Below are 14,404 nucleotides of genomic sequence, written 5' to 3' on the forward strand. Positions count from 1 at the left end.
GAGTCTCATGGCATCTTAAAGACTACCGGATTTTTTGTCATATAAGCTATAGTCCAAGAAAATCTATGCCACCATAACACTATTAGTCTAAGGACTGGGAAAGGAGAAGCTATATTATTTGCTTCTCTCAGCTCAGAAATCACACAGGATTTGCCTGTGCAGGAATGCAAGGAAGCAGAAGTTTGGTTTTTTAGCTTTGTATCAGCAGCTTCTGTCCCCTCGGCCTTTTGGCACTTTATAAATTGAATTTTTCTGATTGTATTTTTCTATAGATCCAAGTATTCCTTACAATATCCATCCAGATGGATAAATTACATACCTGTTTAAAATGGTGTGTGTCTCTGTGTGTGTTCATAAAATCCTTAATAACAGCAACAAAACTATCCTCTTCTCCTCTGCCAAACAGAAGATTTGTTTCTTTTAGTTCATCAGTGTTTGAGAGCATATTGGGCTGCTAACATTGGATCCCTGCTAGCATTATTTTAAGACTACTGTCTCATATACATTTGGGAGTGAGGCCCATTGAAGTCAGTCATAGAATTGTGAATAAACATGCATTGGAAAGGACTGGACATCTAATAATAAAGTGTTTTCCAAGGTATGGGGAGGGCATCCATCATGTGACGGGTATTATGTTACGTTCTGCATGCTTCGAGACACCTTCTTGGCAACTCCCTCTCCAGCCCCGGTTCTGTCCTGTCTCGCTTCGCAGACAGTGCTGTTCTATCATTCCACTCAGCTCGATTCTTGATCCTTCTTTCTACTGTGTGCGAGGGGGGGAAGAGAGTCACCGATCGTCCCGGTTTTTTTGCGCCCGGTTCTCAAGCCCCATTTTCCAATTCCTCTTCTCCCTCCCACTCTTCCCTCCCCCTGTGTTCTGCTCCTTTCTGTGGGCTCGTCAGTACCGCCCCGCTCCAATGATGGAATTGGCTCACACAGGCGACATGCTTAGAGGCTCCCTTTAGGAGGGACCTCTCTCAGAATCGCTGCAAACTCCTGCGGCAGAAGGAAGCGGCTCCCTGTTGCAAACGGGTCCTCTGAATAGGGCTGTTTCATCAGGCCAAGTGCTACCCCCGGCTGCCTTATCACCTCTGGCTATTTTGAAAGCCGTGACGGCAGCGCTGGCTGTTCTCAAAGCTGCAAAGAAAACAAAGCTCTTGAATGGGGAAGGGGGGGGAAGAGAAAACGTGCTTCAAAGGCTGCTCCTCTCAGTGAACGTCTGCAAATGCAGGCGGTTAGAGCACAGCAACCGGCCCTGGAAGCAACAGTTGTTCCCACCAAAATGGCGGCTGCCATTTTGAGTCCTAGCATGATCTCTATTGTAGCTACGGATAACTCTAATGCAGCAGAACAAGCTGCTATTTTGCAATCGGTGCAGCAGGTGACGACGCAAGGACCATTAAATGTTGGCGGTAACACAGAATCTCTTATTCGTGATCATACCGGGGGTAACGTTCACAGCGGGGATGTGATTATGGGGCCTAATGATGAGCATATGTCACCTAATGAATTACGCTGGTTGGGTGACTTTGTTAAGAAGCAATGCTTGAGCCTGTTTGGTCACCCTACAGCATCTAGGGTGAATACTGTTCCCACTATGTCATCTGGGGTGAACACTGTACCCACTACTGCTGGCATGGCTGTTGACCTAGTCATTTCTGTATTACCAAACCCACGCAGACACAGGTGCCCTTCTTTCTCATCATCCACCGATTCTCGCCCAGCTAGAAGGGCCATCCCTGTGGGAGAAAGGACTATGTTCCAAAGACCTTCCAAAAGACGACATCATAGGAGGGAGGCTATGGATTTTTTCTTTTCTGAGGAAGCAGCACAGGCACTAGCACACTCAAGGGGTGTCATACAAGGGGCCCCGACTACAGCTATGGCCATTAATAGCAATAACCCCTTGGGGGATACACATCCTCTACCGATAGCTCCTGTGACTGCTCCAGTAATAGGCCCTTTACCTTCCGGCATTAGGCATAGCCATCCTTCTGATTCTGCCTCATCAGATGACAAAAAGGAGGAGGGCGAGCTATCAGATGAACAAGATTTTCCTGAGAAACCCAGTACAATCAGGTTGTTTCCAGCTGCAGAATTTGAGCTCCTATTGACTAAAGTTAAGAGAGCCATTAAGGATGTGACACCTACTGTTGATACTACTCAGGTGTCTTGTTTGGATCAGTATATATTCCCATCTACCCCAACCTCAGCAACCACAGTACCCTTTCTGTCCTTATTTAAAGAGGTTATGTTTGCTTAATGGGGGGTACCGGTAGCAACCAAGCCTGCCTTATCATTTCCCAAAAAACTTTATTCACTTCCACCTGATATTATGTCTCTCCTAGCTGTACCTGTTGTGGATGCGCCCGTTGCACAATTGGTCACTGGTGCCCTGCTGAGCAAGGAAGGTGATGAGTTTCTAAAGGCACCGGAGGAGAAAAAGGCTGACCATCTGTTAAGAAAGGAACATGAGGCCTCCACTACTGTGATTAGAGCAGCTACGACCAATTCAATTTTCGCCAGAATGTCCGTATTATGGACCAAGGAATTGGCTAAGTTGGTACCACCGGAAAATGTCAAGCTTCGCCAAGGTTTGAACAAAATTGCAAGGGCATGTGCTCTAATGGCAGATTCTAGTGTTGACTGTATACAGTACGCATCCAGGTCCATGGCAGCTGGGGTGGCAGTACGCAGGGGACTGTGGCTTAAACATTGGAGGGTGGACTCTAAATCGAAGTCGGCTCTGGCGGCAACTCAGTTCAGCGGGGGGGGGGAGCTTTTTGGGGAATCACTGGAACAAATTCTGGTGGATACCCGTGATAAAAAAGAAAACCATGCCAAGGGGTCGAGGGGAACCGTGATGGCCCTTTCGAGGGAACAGCTTTAACCAAGGTTCCTTTCGTTCCGAGGTTTTAACCGATTCACCAATGTCGGCTACAGAGATGGGTTCCGGGATAGAGACCAACGTGGATCTTCGTTCCGACAGCCTTGGCGTCAGTCATGGGGAAACAAGAACAGGGGAAGTTCCAAGAATAGACCAGGATCCTTCAGTGGCCCACTGGACGGGCAGAACCATAAGCAGTGACTCTATTCCGGTGGGGGGCAGACTACAGGAGTTCGCTCATGTATGGGGGGAAAGCTCCTCAGACCAATGGGTGTTACAAACAGTATCACAAGGGTACAAAATAGATTTGATGTCTCAACCACCAGATTTCTTTTTCGAAACCCCAGTACCCAAATCCCATCAAAGCGGATCCTGATGGACCAAGCTGTCCAACATCTTATGGATATCAAGGCAATAAATCCTGTACCACTGACGGATATATGTGCTGGCGTATTCTCCTTACTGTTTTTGGTCCCAAAGAAGGACGATACCTGGCGAGCAGTACTGGACTTGAAGCTGCTGAATCAGTTTGTGAAAAAACGCACGTTTCGAATGGAATCTCTCAGAACCATCAAGTCAGCTATCTATCAGGGAAATTGGTTGGCCTCCATAGACTTATCAGAGGCTTATCTTCACGTTCCGATTCATCCAGCTTCTCGTCAGTATCTACGGTTCACTTACAACCAGAAATGTTACCAGTACAGAGCCCTGCCATTTGGCTTGACGTCAGCCCCTCGAGTTTTCACCAAACTTATGGTGGCGGTGATTGCCCACATCTGTCAGGAGGGCATACATGCCTGTCCGTATTTGGACGACGTGCTTGTGCGATTGTGCAATCACAGGGAAGCAATCAAGCATGTGAGGCGCATGGTTCACATCATGGAAAGCCACGAGTCTGTCATAAAACAAACCAAGAGTCACTTACTTCCGGCTCGGCTTCTACAACATCTCAGAGTGTTATTCGACACGCAGATGGGCACTGAATCCCTGCCTCAAGAACGTCAGGTGAAGATCGCAAGAGCCATAAGACCATGGCTGTCCAGGAGGAAGGGGACGGTGATGTCCCTGGCTCAGATTTTAGGTCTCATGGTAGCCTGCCTGGAGTGCACCCCATGGGCCAGGTGGCACTCCAGATCTCTTCAGTGGTTTTTGCTTCCTCATCAACAAGCAATCATGGAAAGGAAGCACAGATTGGTCAAATTACCTCTAAAGGTCAAGTCCTCTCTCCATTAGTGGCTGTCGCCGGCAATGGGGGAAGGGCTTCCTTTGGAGGTACATCAAAAGATCATTTTAACCACAGACGCAAGCCTTTCAGGGTGGGGAGCGCATTGTCTTTCTCACCATGCCCAAGGGATATGGAACCAGAGAGACCTCTGGTTCAATATCAACTGGTTAGAACTCAAGGCAGTCCACTTGTCCCTCATTTGTTTTCAAAAGCTGGTGGAAGGAGCGTATGTACTTGTCCAGACAGACAATGCTACTGCAAAAGCGCATTTGAACCATCAGGGTGGCACGAGGTCCTGGGCTCTGATGAAGGAATTGGAGCGGCTGTTCCAGTGGGCGGAATCACATCTAAAGTCCATTGCGGCAGAACATCTTTCCGGAGCAGCGAATATCCAGGCGGACTGGTTGAGTTGCCAGTGGTTGGGTCCAGCAGAATGGTCGTTACATCTGGACGTTTTCCAACTGATTGTGAGAAAATGGGGTCTTCCCTGGTAGACCTTTTTGCATCACAACAGAACAATCAGGTGCCCAGATTTTATTCCAGACATCAGTGCCACAATGCAGAGCAGATAGACGCTCTGGTGTCTCCTTGGCCCGCAGGTCTTCTCTTTGCGTTCCCCCCGACAGTAATTATGGGGACGGTGATACACAGGTTGGTGTACGAGGCTGCTGAAGTAATCCTTGTGGCTCCTTACTGGCCTCGGAGACCGTGGTTTTTGGATCTGATAGCCCTGTCGGTTCGACCACCGTGGCCCCTCCCCCTACTGGATGATCTCCTAGTTCAGGGTCCATGTACCATCCAGATCCAGCGTGACTCCATCTTCACAAGTGGAGCTTAAGCGGAAGGCGCTAGAGAATAGAGGTTATTCCCGCCAGTCCAAAATACCATCTTGGCGGCTAGGCGGGAATCTACCAAATGAATTTATCAGGTTACATGGAAGCCGTTTTGTGCCTGGGGGAAACAGAACAGTGTAGCACCTCTGTCAGCTGGTATTCTGGAGATCCTGGCCTTTCTTCTGGCAGGGGTGGAAAAGGGCTTATGCCCTTCTACACTACGCCGACATACTTCGGCTTTGGCGTTGGTTTTGGATTTAGGGATTCAGGGTTCTACTAACCTCACCCCCATATTCAACATTTTCTTAGAGGGGTGACCAACTTGGCTCCACCTCCAATTCACAGGTTTCCCACTTGGGATCTTAATAAAGTTCTGAACTCTCTTACCAAAGGGCCTTTTGAACCCCTACAGTCAGTTTCTATAAAATTGTTATTGTTCAGAGTGTTGTTCTTAGTCACAATCACGTCTGCTAGACGAACTTCAGAACTGGCAGCCTTGTCGGTGAGGGATGAGCTCTGTGTTTTTCAAGAAGATGCAGTGGTGTTAAAATTGGACCCCACCTTTGTCCCTAAAAGTAATTCTATTTTCCATAGGAGCCAGGTCCTTGTACTGCCATCGTTTTGTCCTTCTCCCAAGCACCCGAAAGAGAGGGCTTGGCACTGCCTGGATGTTAGGAGGGCACTGAGAATCTATCGGAAATGAACAAAGGACTTCAGAAAATCAGATTCTCTTTTTCTTTTCTATCTTCGTCCCTGGGAGCTAAGGTTTCAAGTGGGACATTGGCACGCTGGATTAGGGTGACTATTGTCTTGGCATACAAAGCTATTGATTTACCAGCCCCTAAGGATATCACGGCACACTCCACCAGGAGTGCGTCGGCTTCAGCAGCTTTTTCAGCGAGGGCTACTTTAGAGGAAATTTGTAAGGCGGTGACATGGTCATCAATTTCGCCTTTTATCAAACACTACAAGATACCGTCCTTCTATGATGCGCAGGCAGCGGTAGGAAGATGGTATTGCAAAAGGTGGTGTAAACATCCGCTACTCTCCCATCTCTAAGCTTGGGTACGTCCCGTCACGTGACGGATGCCCTCCCCATACCTTGGAAAAACAAACATTGGTAGACTTACTGTGAAGGGTTCTTTTTCTGGTATGGGGAGGGCATCCGACCCTCCCGTGGATTTTTGAAAGGATATCGTGGGTGGCGGGGCAACTCCCAGGGAACATAGTTTTTGCTTTACTTTTATCTTTTTCTTCCCCTGTGTATTGTGTATTACACTTGGTACAGTATATGCATTACACTATGTACGATATTTCTTGTTCTATGAGTCTTGTCCTGAAAAGTATTGCTTTAACATTCAGAGCTGAGCGTTTCCCCCCGGCAACTATCACCTTAACATTTAGAACTGAGCAATTTTTTTCTGGGCGCTGGTCCGGCTTCACTCAACAGAACAGAACAGAACTGGGGCTGGAGAGGGAGTTGCCAAGAAGGTACACGGCGTGCTTAAATTCTATTGGTCCTGTCTCGAAGCATGCAGAACGTAACATAATACCCATCACATGATGGATGCCCTCCCCATACCAGAAAAGAACCCTTCACAGTAAGTCTACCAATGTTTATTTTTTAAAAAATACTTGTTATCTGAAAAAGTCCTGTGGGTGTTCTGCCAATTTTTGCTGGGGAGACTATGCAAGAATTTGTGGTTTGCAATGCCCTCTTTCTGACAGAACAGGTGATCCAAGGTGAAAGATACCGGAAAATAAATTATTTGAGACATCTACAGTGAACTATGCTACCATGTGCCAAGGAGACTTGGTGCTATGGGCACCAAAAACTCACATGTGAATTCTAATCATTCACATGTTAGGGTCTCTAACTTCTCTAAACTCCAGAGTGTTTTCCAAAGAGCCATCACTGGCTACTGTTAGTTTGTAATCCTAAACCTAATGGTTTAAAAACTCAAGACTGTAGCCTCAGTCAGTTAAGTAAAACCATTCATGTTTTGATTAATCTTTCCCCTAAATAACAGGCACTTGGGATACAAATTCAAGTTCCATAACTCTAGGAGAGAGACTAAAGTAAGCAGAAAATAATATGTATACTCTTCTCCACTGTGAATGCTGTATGCATGAGTTAAAATGCCTAGCTATAGTTGCTAATCTTGTGTTACCCTGATCATCCACAGACTTTAGTCTATAGATGAATAAATTGCCCAGAAGAGAGAGAGAGAGAGAGTGTCTTGGGTTCTGCTCAGACAAAGGCACTTGCCAGCTCACTTCAGGGAGGAGGTTTGTCTCTGGATTTAACTGACTGCCTTTTCTGACTTTTCACAGGCCTTGCAAGTGACTAGAGATGTCAACTGCATCACTGATTATTTGGAAGATAGTGAAGCCCAACTCCTGCACGTGAAAACTCAGGGGAAGAAGGGTTTGCTCTATGGTGTTCCCATCAGTATAAAGGACTCCATTGACTGCAAGGTACCACTGGCGTCAGCCATGGGCTGGAATTCTGGGCACTTGTAATTGGGTATGAAGCTTTCTTAATGGTTTGCATGCTTGCACTTCATGAGATAAGACTAATACCTGTATTACTGAGCCAATTTGGCAGAGGCCTGTTTTCTCTCGTCCACTGCTTTATATCCCTATAAGTGGTAAATAAATAGTTAATAATGTCCAAAACCTGGGAATAACATCCGAGTGGAGAGCTTGCATTATGTAAGTTTCAGTAATGTTTTTTTTCTCATCGCTTGTTCTGGATACTGTATTAAGAAAGTTCAAGGCATAAGATACAGAATTAAATTAAGCCATACCTTAATTTTCAGAACAATTTCTGATTTCATTACTGGCCTTCAGGAGAGCCCTTAAGACCTATCTGTTTGGCCTGGCCTTCCAGGGCTTTAAAAACTGTTTTAAATGTTTTAATGATGGTTTTATGTTGTTTTTACAGTTTTCGATTTTAACAGTTAATTGATTTTAGTTTTATTTTAATGTACACTGCCCTGGGCCATTTTTGGAAGGGCAGTATGGAAATCAAATAAATAATAGTGAATATGTGGTTCAGATTCCATACCTTAGGGTGTGGTCTATCAAGCAGAATGGCAGATCTAGCTTTATTGCCTTTAGAGGCCTCTTTTTTTTTTTTTTTTCCCAAAGGTGAGAGAGAAGTGCTCTCCTTCTTATATTCTGCAAGGCTTTTACCGTGACCGTTCTGGTGCTCCAGTTTGTTAATTTACATGACATTTTTATGTTTACATGCTGGAGCTTCCACAGTTTGGTGTGCTGATTGGTCTTGTGTATCATGCCCCCATAAAACAGGGTATAATTCAGAACTCCGATTGGTCTTGTGCATATTTTCATGACTGACCTTTCACATGCTGAAGAACCCTTTAAAGGTAGATTGTATAAGACTCCTTTTTAAAGTGGTGATTCTCTTATATTTAGCAAGGGAAGAGCAACTGTCCTTATCCAACCCCAGAACAGCATCTCTCCAGTGTTTGTTCCTAGTGTCTGTCGTTTTTTAAGATTGTGAGCTCTTTGAAGACAGGGATCCATCTTATTCAATATTTATTTTTCTATGTAAACTGCTTTGAGAGCTTTTGTTAAAGAGCAGTATATAAATATTGATAGTAGTAGTGCTAGGTCACAAGTGTCGATTGTAATTTACTGTTCCTTGATGCTCTCGACCATAGAATACTCTTAGCATGTGGTGAGGCATGATCTTCTCTCACATCCAAGTATTCAGAAGTTCAGTTGCCAAATCAGTGGCTACTAATCATGATGGCTCTAAACCTCCGTGTTTAGAGGCAGTATGTTGCTGATTGGGGAGCAACAGCTGGAGAAGATTATTGTCTTCAAGCCCTACTTGTGGACTTTCTGAAACCCAACGCTGATTGGGCTACTCTGGGAAACAGGATGCTGTTCAAGGCCTTTGGTCTGATTCAGCAGCACTCTTATGTTACTCGAATTCTTTGTGGGGGTGGGGGGGAAGGTCTGCTTCACAGCGGCTTCAGCATGAGGGCTGATCTGTCCATGAAGAGACCTGAAGTGAGCTGTGTATGGCAGAGAATATAGGCATACTGTTTTCTTGCCCGCAGCAGACCACTAATGGTGCCAGTGGTGCTGTGAACTAAGAAGAGAGAAGATGCTCTAAGCCAGTACATTCCTCTTTTCTACACCTCCTGTTTCATTCCCTCCCTCTCCTCATTTCAAATTCAGTGAGGGCAGTGGAGGAGAAACAGCTCTTTGCCTGGTTGTTGGACATGAAATACCTTGCTACAGAGTAAAAGGACAGGAGAGTGGATGAGGGAGGCAGATTTGGCACCCTGTTTTAGGCGCTGGGAGATCTTGGGCTGCCCAGTTCAGCTGTAACAAAAGTGATCATGTAATTGACCTGTTTGTCATCAGTTTACATATGGCCATGCCAGTTCCGGTAGGTGTTCATCTTGAATTTTTGATGCATAAGATTCTGTGTTTTTCAAGAATATTAATAGCAGCTTCATTATCAGTATTATTTATTACATTTTTTATACTGTTTTTCTACCCAAAGGATACATAAAGCAGTGTACAATAATACAGATAAATACAATCAAAAAGCACTGCTTTTGTCACTATCAATGTAGCTCCCATCACTGCTTAATATTTCAAGGCTTTGTGGGGATGCGGAATCTCTTGTCTTTGTGCTCCTCTTTTCAGGGCCGCGACTCTACTCTGGGCCTGGTGAAGCGTCTCTGCAAGCCGGCGGCAGCAGATGCTGTTGTAGTCCAGGTGCTGAAACAGCAAGGAGCAGTTCCATTTGTGAAAACAAACGTTCCTCAGTCTTTGCTGAAGTAAATCCTGTAATTTTTCTGTTTGGTTGTATGTGTGGACCCTGATACATGCATCCAGCAACTCATCAGCTGTTTTCAGACATCACAAGACTGGTCTGATTTAGCATCTCTATTGATAAACATGAACATTTATATGGGATAATTGTGTGCTGCCTGAAAGCACTTGTTTCTAGATAAACAGGATAACACTCTATTGTCCCTATGAAAATGAAACCCCAAAGAAGTAAAATGTCACACACAACACAAAGTCCTGTTTTAGGTCACTGGCTGGCCTAAACAGGACTTCAAGGGCTCATCTTTTGTTGTGTGTGAAAACCATATTGGCCAACATGATAACCATTGGGCAAAGCAAATGTGCTTCCTACTTGTAAAACAAAACAAAAAAAGTGTTGCCCTGATTGGTGGATATATTCTCTCTCGTTTCAGCTATGACTGCAGCAACCTGATCTTTGGACAGACTGTGCACCCTCTGGATCATACCAAAACCCCAGGTGGTTCCTCGGGAGGGGAAGGTGCCCTTATTAAAAGTGGAGGATCCATCCTGGGCATTGGCACAGATGTAGGGGGGAGCGTTCGCATCCCGGCTGCTTTCTGTGGAATTTGTGGGCTCAAAACGACAGGCAACAGAATTAGGTATTGTACAGTGTTCAGATCTTTAAAAGAAAATGCTTAGCATAAGACATACAGACAAAATGCCTGTTGAAACATGGTACTAGCATGTGGGTCTTCACAGAGTCTGGCCCCATAGTAAGTGTGAAGGCAAGAATGGAGGAGCAAGTAGCAAAAATTAGTTCCTGACATCTTAACTAATGAAGCACATGTTTTAAAAGGGACTATGGGGACGTGATTGGGGCCTGTGCACAGCTCTCCCAGTCCCTCTATGTGCACGCTGTTGCACAAGCAGAAGAAACTCTGAAATAAATCCTCCATTATTTTAAATGCAATGGGAAAACTAGACTCCTGACTATTGTTAGTCAGACTGACTTGTATGTTCTCAGTGGATAGGAACTTGAAAGGTGATTGAAGCAGCATCTATGATAGGACCTAAAGTTAGGGCTGCTTTGATACTAGCCCTTGTAGGCCTCGTGTAGTGTGTGTGTGTGTGTTTGTTTTTTAATAGTGAAATAGTATGATTTTGGTGGTATTCATTATGAATGTACTGCTTTCCAGTGCAAAAAGAATGGCACTTATTTATGCGGGCAGACAATATAGAAGGACCTTGGCCATATGGAAGGGCATTTCTAATTAATATGGCACTATAATAAATGTTGTGTAGAACCACTATTTTAACTCACTTTCCGCTAATTGCAGAAAAGCACTACCTTGGTAGTACTAAAGGGTATTGGTGTGGAATTAGCCAACATTCCAAGTTAGAGCAGTAGAAAAGCATTGGCGTTGAGATCGGGAAACCCTGCTACTTCTCCTAAGGTGTCTCCCCACCCCTTTCTTTTTCTACATTTTTTTTCACAGCAAAAAAGGAATTATACCCAGCATTCGTGGGCAGAAATCAGGTAGGTGATACCATTTGCTTGTACAAAGTAGAGTGCCAGGCTGGTGAATACACGGCAGCGTGGCATTCTCCAGTTGTAACTGGCCATCTCAGCTATGCACAAAAACAGGCAAACAAAAACCCTTATCACACTTCAAAATGAGCTCTAAAAATGTTACTATATAACACATTTGGTCCTCTTCTTTGGATATTTTTCTGTCATGTTTTAGTCTAGCTCTGCAGTCATGAGGGCTAGAACAGCTTTTAAAACTGAAACTAGGGAATGTGGAAATTCTGGGGGGAAACTTCAAAAAGAAAACTGTGAACCTAGAGTTTAATGTTTCGCCTTCTTGGAGTAAGGCAACAGCTCATCAGCTTCTTCCACGCTTCCTTTTGTGACATGGCTAAGGGTTTTCAGATATCTCACTTCATTAAAAAAAAAACTTGGATATTTATTTATAAATCAAAATGGCTTTAGGTAGAAAGAACATAATGGGGCTATTCACATGGCCATGTGGTCGAAGGGTTCAACCTACCTTCCCCCAGACAACCGCTCCAAGCCCCTGTGGTACACAAGCCATACCTCCACATGACCAGCACAAATGACTATCTAAGCTGTTCCCGGCAATGCAGGTAAATGGATTCCTTGCCTCCGAGAATCCCACAATGCACTGCACACCAAGCGCAGTGCACTGGGAGATTCCTCCAGGGGACGGGCACTCTAGGTGCCTGTCTCTGTGCCAGCATAAGCTGCAAGTAGCTCATGCTGACACATGATACCAGGAGCCGGTTTAATGGTGCATTAGCACCCTTAACCTCAGCTAACAGCCAGACTTCGGTGCTGGGTTTAGCACCACAGCACTACTGGGATCCATGCGGATTCTGATGGTTCTCACGGGCAGCCAAGTCCAGGCTCGGATACTTGTGAGAACAGCCTCAATGAGTTAGCTCTTCCTAGACTGAGGTTTACTTGATTGGGTAAAAATAGCACTGTTCTGATTGTGATAAGCATATCCTCCCCACTTTGCCCTCAGAAATGTTTTTCAGGTCCGGAAGGCCATGTTATGAACTCCATGATTTTCTCCTCCTTTGATTCCAGCTGTTGCAGGTGTAGGACCAATGGCAAGGGATGTTGACAGCCTTGCTCTCTGCCTAAGAGCTCTCCTGTGTGATGAAATGTACCGATTGGACCCCACAGTGCCTCCCATTCCCTTCAATGAGGAGGTGAGAGGTTGGAAAGAACAGATTTTTCTGGGGAGTAGCAGATACTCCTTTCCCTGTCAAAAGAAAGCATGGTGAAACATGGGAGCAATTAATGAAATCCCATTGTCTTCCCTTTCTTTGGCCTCTTGCTGGATATCTTTCTGAAGGTTATGTAGGATGAGTTTTATTTATTGAAATATTGCCTTGCCTTTCCATTCAAAAATGCCTAACAGAAAACCACAATGTAAGTAAATAAATAAATAAATAAAACCACAATGTAAATTTAATATAAAAACCAAAACAAGAGGAATAAATGACAGCAGAAGCGCCACAAGGCCAACAATATAAACAATAGACTACAACCGTCCTTCAATTTGTATGCTAATTGGCAAACCCCAAAAACTCTGCAGAAGAGAACCCCCCTCTGCCTAATGCCTAAGATTTGGCAGGGCTAGAAAGACAGACCACCTCCCTAGGAAAGGAAGTTCCACAGTATCAGTGCCACGTCAAGAAAGCCCTGTTCTGACCCACTGAATCTTGGATAGAGAGAGCAGATGAGCTGAAGAAGAACCTTGGAGGAAGATCTTAATGTGCAGGAGAAAACTCTTCCTCCTTTTTCCCTCCCTGTCCCTAGCCTATGCTTCCTTGATCCAATCCACAAAGAAGATGGGTCACTTTTTACATGAAGAGCCATATCATAACTCGGGTGCACAACAAAATGTGCATCCAAGCATGATTTTATCTGCATGGCATAGCTTTTTGTGGGATGTGCATCCAAAATGTGGGTGATACTGTGCAGCCAGATACTCACCCACTTAAAAGCAATGTAGTGTGGATAGATCTCATTTGTGCTTCAGTGCATAGTTGGATGTGCATCCAACTCACCCAGATTCCTGATCCAGCAAGTGATAAATGCACAGAAGATTGCTACTGTGTCCAAATCTCCTTATTGGACTACGATGCCTGGCTCTTGGAGCTGATTTGGGGAAAGCCACTGTGGTTCCTCTACTTGAGTTGGGAAAATGCCCTACTTGAGCAGAGGGGCTGCAGTGGGTCTCCTATTCACCTTTGCAGCTTAAGCCAGCAGTTCCCATCTGTAGTCCCCAGATAGGGAACATTCACAGCCACAATGGACCAACCACAGGCTGGGAACCGCTGACTTAAAGGCTGTTTGCGAATATTGATGGAGGAGGTAACGCTGTACCAGACGATTCCTCCCAGCAACATATGTGCTGCTCTCTGACAATGTTTTGACTTTGAGGGAAGCCAGGCATCTCTCTCTCTTAATATTAAATGAAAAAGACCTAGGGTCCTCCCACATGCAGGAATCTACTTCTACCTGCTGTTTGGGGGCCTCGTAGGTCTGCATGCAAGACACCTTCTTTACCAATAGGGGGAGTGGTAACACTGTAAAATATAGTATTTTACATATTGCACAGAATTCTCAAGTAATAAAGAAATTGTACAACTACAGCACTTCAGCTAACCTGTTTGATATTAATTAATTTAATTATTAGATTTATATACCGCCCTTCCAAAATGGCTCAGGGCGGTTTACAGCACAGTAAAAACAATTAAAACAAGTTAACAGTTAAAATCAAACTATAAAAATAGAATAAAACCAATTAAACAATTCAAACAGCTAAAAAACCCTGGAGAATCAGGGCAACAATTTAAAACAGTTTGTCAATCATTAAAAACCCTGGAAAGCCAGGCCAAACAGATAGGTTTTAAGGGCTCTCCTGAAGGACAGTAATGATCTCAAATTACGGATATCTGCCAGGAGTGCATTCCACAGCCTAAGAGGAGCTATATGATCTTAAATCATGAGCATGGAATACCATCTGTTGAGGGATCCTGGTGCATATTTTTTAATGGTGAGAGGAGTTGTTTTATGTGTTAGTACTAGGCATCAGTTGCAGAGAATGAGTAGGGGTGTGC

General features: G+C 44.7%; 1 protein-coding gene across 1 annotated transcript in view; it reads left to right on the top strand.

Annotated features, from left to right (window-relative positions):
• The window catches only part of LOC128323692 (fatty-acid amide hydrolase 1-like), a 32,842-nt gene that overhangs the window by 7,903 nt on the left and 10,535 nt on the right, over positions 1-14,404 (top strand). The window contains exons 3-7 of the mRNA XM_053247266.1: positions 7,280-7,423; positions 9,638-9,771; positions 10,198-10,404; positions 11,242-11,282; positions 12,360-12,484. Coding sequence (XP_053103241.1) covers positions 7,280-7,423; positions 9,638-9,771; positions 10,198-10,404; positions 11,242-11,282; positions 12,360-12,484 — 651 coding nt within the window. The remainder of the gene's footprint in view (positions 1-7,279; positions 7,424-9,637; positions 9,772-10,197; positions 10,405-11,241; positions 11,283-12,359; positions 12,485-14,404) is intronic.

The sequence above is a fragment of the Hemicordylus capensis genome, chromosome 4 (assembly GCF_027244095.1).
Source record: "Hemicordylus capensis ecotype Gifberg chromosome 4, rHemCap1.1.pri, whole genome shotgun sequence".
Classification (NCBI taxonomy): Eukaryota; Metazoa; Chordata; class Lepidosauria; order Squamata; family Cordylidae; genus Hemicordylus; species Hemicordylus capensis.